The sequence below is a fragment of the Athalia rosae genome, chromosome 2 (genome assembly GCF_917208135.1).
Source record: "Athalia rosae chromosome 2, iyAthRosa1.1, whole genome shotgun sequence".
Classification (NCBI taxonomy): Eukaryota; Metazoa; Arthropoda; class Insecta; order Hymenoptera; family Athaliidae; genus Athalia; species Athalia rosae.
In genome coordinates this window covers 18,518,703-18,524,645 of record NC_064027.1, presented here as the reverse complement: position 1 = coordinate 18,524,645, position 5,943 = coordinate 18,518,703, and the positions used below count along the sequence as shown (strand labels likewise).

General features: G+C 39.9%; 1 protein-coding gene across 1 annotated transcript; it reads left to right on the top strand.

The window, feature by feature from the left end:
* The first annotated feature begins 2,525 nt into the window (after positions 1-2,525).
* On the top strand, positions 2,526-5,536 carry LOC125500026 (uncharacterized protein DDB_G0290685-like). Its single transcript, XM_048651058.1, has 3 exons — positions 2,526-2,621; positions 4,547-4,690; positions 5,159-5,536. Exons 1-3 carry the CDS (start codon positions 2,526-2,528, stop codon positions 5,534-5,536), a joined length of 618 nt encoding a protein of 205 aa, XP_048507015.1.
* Positions 5,537-5,943: the final 407 nt, after the last annotated feature.

The following is a 5,943-nucleotide window of genomic DNA, read 5'->3' as shown; positions in this document are numbered from 1 at the left end:
CGTATGTACATCGACCACCACCACCCCTTTGAATCCCCGCACGTCGGAACGCCGCTGGTGGACGTCGTCAGCCCTCAACGACATTTCGGAACCTTTCGCAAAAAAAAAAAAAAGAATTCCCAGGAACCGTTCGGAAATGACGCATCTTCGGTAGTAGAAAAATTTTTGGAATTGTTGACGAAGGTGGCCGCGTAAGGCCACTTTTAAAAAAACCTTCTGGAATATTCTGAGGATCCCCCGCCCCTCTTTGCCGCCCCTGTGACGTCGCTCCCGGTTCTAGAAGTTCCGGGCCCACACCCCGCACCCGGCCTCACCCTCCGCCTGTTCCGTCACTTCCGGTTCTAGAAGCTTTGTTGGGGCCCCCACCCTGCTTCACCCCCACCTGTGACGTCACTTCCGGTTCTAGAAGCTTCGAGCCCTCACCCCCCACTCACCCTGCCTTGCCCCCGCGCCCGCTGATTAATATTCCAATTCGGTCATAAAATACATTTACCGATTCGCCCCGTTTCATTCTAATTGTTTCGATCTCGTAGTGGTAATAAGCGTAGTCTTTTCCCGGCGCGAATCTTTTCCTCAAGTGCCTCACTAATTCGTCGGTGGTTTAAAAGTTTCCGCCTTACGCGCTGTTCCGTGCTTGCCCCCTTAATTTCCTGATTAGGCCTTCACGTATACCGCCTCCGAACCGGCTGGCAAGCACGATGCCGCACTTTTGATGTCTTGCAAGAAATCATCGAGAGGAATGTTTTCCCCATCGAATTCCGGTATCGGTAACAAACTATGCTGCAACGCGAAACTCTCCGCCATCGACGTCATCATGGCAGTCGACGCGTCGAGGTTCACCCTGCACCTAGCACTTTGATCCATGGTTTCGTTAGGCATTTCGCCGCGACCGCAAATTGGTAGCAAAATAAGAGAAATTCGGCAAAACAATTCAATAAACAACAAGTCGCGTAATGCTTAATGCACTAACACATATATACAAAAACGATTATAAAACGAAATATATGCACAAATTCATTCACCTGATATCAAGAAATGTGATACCAAGTCATTTGAATATATACTTATAAGCTCGAAGGATTATTTCTCACTTTCCGGTTTTTTTTTTTTCTTTCTGTTTGTATCAACGAGATATGGGTAACCGCTGCCACCAAACTGTATGTGACGGAAGGGTAACCGAGCGAAGCTACTGTATGGTACCTGCCATATACTGATATTTAAAACACACAAAAAAACCTAGAATCGGGAATATCCCGAACTTTGGGTCCGTCACTTGTCTAACCCGAACTGAGCCTACGAACAGTTTACAAACATAAGGTCAGGAAGTGAGAAAAGGTAAAATTAAATGTGACAACCGAATTAACTGGTAGAAACTGTCGTATAATATGATGTAAATAAGAAAAACCAAACAGATACAAATAATATAATGAATGAAATAAAACTAAATAACCGTGGAGCTATGAAACAAGGTTCCTCATTCCAGCTGTCCACGGCCTAGCAAGCCAAGTAACCTTTTGAGTTTTTTGATAAATGTAAAATTACAATAGAACAAATTTAAATAACAATTTGGAAAGAGAGATAAGCAAGGTAGAGATTTGCTGTGTACGTTACACATCCGATGGTGGTCACTGATGGTAGAAACTGACCCTGGTGATGATCTGGTGCTGATGCGTTCCGCAGCTGTGCCACTACCCCACTGAGTTCAACGCTAGATTAACTCTCAGTTTCAACCCGTCGTTGGACGGGTGCACAGTTTTGATCTATAAAATTGTCTAATATATTAATCTCTAATTAGCCCGCTCCAGGCAGTATTTTAGGACTTTCATCACCCGTTACTACCTCAGATCCCTCACTTCACCAACGTTAACGCGCCTCGCGATTTAACAAACGGGCAGAGCGTCAGGAATAATTCTATCGGAACACGGAGCACTATAAGGCAAACTTTAAGACCGTTGATGTCACCTAGACTCGTTGTTGATGTTTCGGGCTTAGATCCACGCACCTCGCGATTGTTCGGATTAATGCCCCGAGAAATGCACCTTTTGAGGTGAAGTAGTTTTCCACATTTCTCGGGAAGGGACGATGATTGACCAATTAGCGATTGCACCTGATCTCTCTAATATTCTGGTTGGTCGCGAAGATCGTATGATCGTTGTGCTGACAGGGCAACCCCTGGTCATTGTCCCCATGTGTCAAAGTTCGTGTGTCAAAATGATTTCAGCCGGGGAGTCAGTGCAATGTGCTGTCTCCGCTTCAATTACCCCCGTCCCCCGCCTGGCGTTTAGTATTAGGAAACGGACTATTGCCTATGTAATAAGAAACCTTGTTTCCGCGTATTCTAGCCTGCAAAGCGAATTATACGAAATTACGCTAACGCCGGGGCCACTGACCGTTAACGGTACTGAGGATGAGTTCGCGATAATGAAAATGACTCATAAATGGAAAAAAAAAGCAAATTTCAAAACCACGGGATGATCCAGTAGAATGAGGTATGATTTGATAAATGGTACGGCCGGTCCGTAACAATGGAAATCGCGAAACAGGACCAAAATGTGAAAAATAACAAAAACAGTGAAAATGATGGAAGTAGTGAGCAAGTCGAAAATGCTGGAAATTACGAAGTTGGTGAAAATAATGAAATTGTTGAGGGGGTCTAAAATGCCGAAAATGATAAGAATGTAATACATGATAAAAATTGTGAAAAAGGTCGAAAATGTCGAATATATCGGAAATTGTGAAAATAATGAAAATGTTGAAAATTATGAAAATCGTAAAAATGATAAGAATGTTGGAAATGAAAAAAATAGTGAGAATAATAAAAATGGTGAGAATGATGAAAACTGTGTGAATAATAAAAATTTAAGGTTAATAGTGTGTTACGTCCGATCGTGGTTGGTTGGAAGGAATCGTTCACAACAGGAGTTTGTCTCGATTTTTTGGGTCCAAGTGCGAGCACTTTTCACCTGGGACTCGAGACTAGTACGAGGGTTGGAAATAGGGGTGGTTAATAATAATAATGTTGAAGTTAGGGAGAGTTGGATTCGCGAAGGATTTTCTTATTCGAAGAATGCTTTAATTTTGTATGCTGACCTTCTTGGGTCAGTTCTATCGATTGTTTTATAGTTAGGATATTAAGGGTTGAATTCTCTCGGTATAGGTTAGGGGTGAGAGTTGGAGGGGGATAAGGAATTAGAAGAGTTGAGAATTGCAGGGGTATGAGGTGAAGAAAACAAGTTTTCTGAATTATCGTAATGGTCTAAAATAAAGCGTGGGATTCCGCTTTCCGAAATGGAAACCGATTGTTGGAGTTGTTTTTGGAGGCGATGAAGCTGGACCCTGCGTCCTGCTCTTCTCCTCATTAGAGATTACTCATATACTCGTCCTATAGATTTACGAAATAACTAACTCGTACGAATTACTTGATCTTTGAGATAACTACAGCTATGGTGAGCGAGTTTCTCAACGGTCGTGTAATTCAAAGGAAAAAAGTCAATGAGGAACACAACTACAGCTATGGTGAGCGAGTTTGCTTTCACAGACCTTTTCTTTTTGAGAGTTTTGAAATTGGCAAAATTTGAGAAATTAGTCAATTGAAATAAGGGCGAAATTAGAATGAATGAATGATTATATTTCTAAAATAAAATATAAAATACAAGATTTATAAATATAAGAATACTAGCTAACTGATGATCAGAAAACTCAAGTTAGAATCGGGAGTGTTGTGAATTGGGAAAATAAAAATTTGGAATTAGACGAGAACGTATGAAAATAACAAGACCTTGCTTGGACTGAGATAGATCGACGAACTGACAATGAATTTTTGGAACTCGTCAGGGACCGACTGGACTTGACTGAACCTTTTCTTGAACTTTTCTCGAACTGAACTGAACTTCCTGGATTTTTGAATATGAACGTTCTTCTATGACTGAGCTCTGAACTGAGAGTCGCGGTTTTTATCCTGAGATTTTGGGGGCGGTGTTTTGTGAATTCCTACGATTGGTTAGAATTTTCTTTTGGGGGTTCTTCCAATCGTGTGTGATTATCTATTTTTCCAAAATGTTTAAAATATCCCATTGGTTGGGTTTTTCTCCCACTTGGGTCTGTTTGTTTTGGGGTAGTGTTATGGGGTACAAACACTCGAGTTTCATGACCATCTTCAAGAAATTATTCGTTTTCTTTCAAAGGTTACTATCATTTAATGAACAAACTGGATTTTTACCAACTCCGAAATGGAAAATTCCTATTGAATTCGAATCATTGATTTCTGTTTTCGAACGGAGGTTTTATCATGATTTTTATGGATTTTGCATTATAAGATTGAAATTTATATATGGAACAACGGAATATTTCGAATTCGGAGTGGTTTACAATATGAAGGAAAAAAAAAAAACAACAGGGTCTTGAGCTGCAAATGTCTGTGTGGATGAGGGATCTATTTTCAATTATGCCGGGGTTTTATGACCGGCACAACCGCAAGATCCCAGGTTCGGATAGTCATCCTAAGAAACTTATAATCTAGGGGATATTGGAAATTTTGAATTTTTAGAAGTACCCGTGGGACTTAACAAGTGAAATGGACAGAAATAGTGAAAATGATGAAGATGGAAAAAGTGAGAACGACAAGGATGGTGGTAATGACGAAGATTGTGAAAATGACGAAAATGGTAAATATGATGGAAATGGTGGAAAGGTCGAAAATTGTGAAAATGATGGAAAAAGTAATAATGATGAGAATGTTGAGAATGATGAAAAAAGTGTAGGTGACGATATTGTTGGAGAGGTCTCAAATCTTTAAAATGACGGAAATGATTGAAACGACGGAAATGGTGAAAAGGTCGGAAATTACGAAAATGATGAAATTGCTGAGAATTATAAATATGTTGGAAATAGTGAAAAATTCGGAATTGTTGAATATTTCGAAAATAAAGGAAATAATGAGGATGGTAATAATTACGAGAATGGCAAAAATGACGAAAATAGCGTGAATCACAGGAATGGTAAAAATCATAAGAATCACGAAAATGATGGAAATCGTAAAAATGACGGAGATGTTGAAAATGACGAAGATAATGAGAATAACGAAAATGGTGGAAACGGAGAAAATGGTGAAAAGGTCGAAAATGTTAAATATAATGAAAATGGTGGGAACGATGAGAAGGTCGGAACTGTGAAAAATAATGAAAAAAGTGAAGATTATGACATTGGTGAGAATGATGACAGTAGTGAAGAGAATGGGAAACGTAAAAGCAAAGAGGATAGTGGAAATGACGAAGATGATAAAAATGACGAAGATATTGAAAATGACAAAGATGGTCAAAAGGTCAAAAATGTCGAAAATGACGGAACTAGTAATGATTATGAAAATAGTGGTAATGATGAAAATCTCGAGGATGACGAGAATAGTGAAAACGACGAAAATACTGAAGACATAGATATATTGAACTCAATCAGACAAGTTCCGAAAGGTCAGAGTCGTAAGGTAGTAGGTCGCAAAATAAGAGCGCCAGCCCAGGGCGCCATCTGCATTTTATGGTAAGACAGACCCTTCAACGACTTCTGAAAAATCATCGGCCTACCGCACAAGTGATCTGCGGATCCGTTCTCCAAATGCAACCGTTAAAGACGGTGACGCGCAACGAATGTAGCACACTTGAACTATCGCATTTACGATGCACCCGATGAGCGTCTGTCGTCGCTATAATGATTTGAATGCAAATTGATATTCGGATAGTTTGTTCGCATTTGAGAACCAGAATCTGAAAAACAATATTTTCTGTGTCAAGGAGAATTAATCTTTGTTCGGTTGAGAATAATTTTAGTATAGTTCGTCGTAGTACGGTTTTTCTGACAATGTAATATTGCATTTTCGCTGAAACAAACTACCGCGAAAAAAAAAGTATGTTTTATTTTTGTTGGGGCTTGTGAATGGAAGTTTGTTCGTTG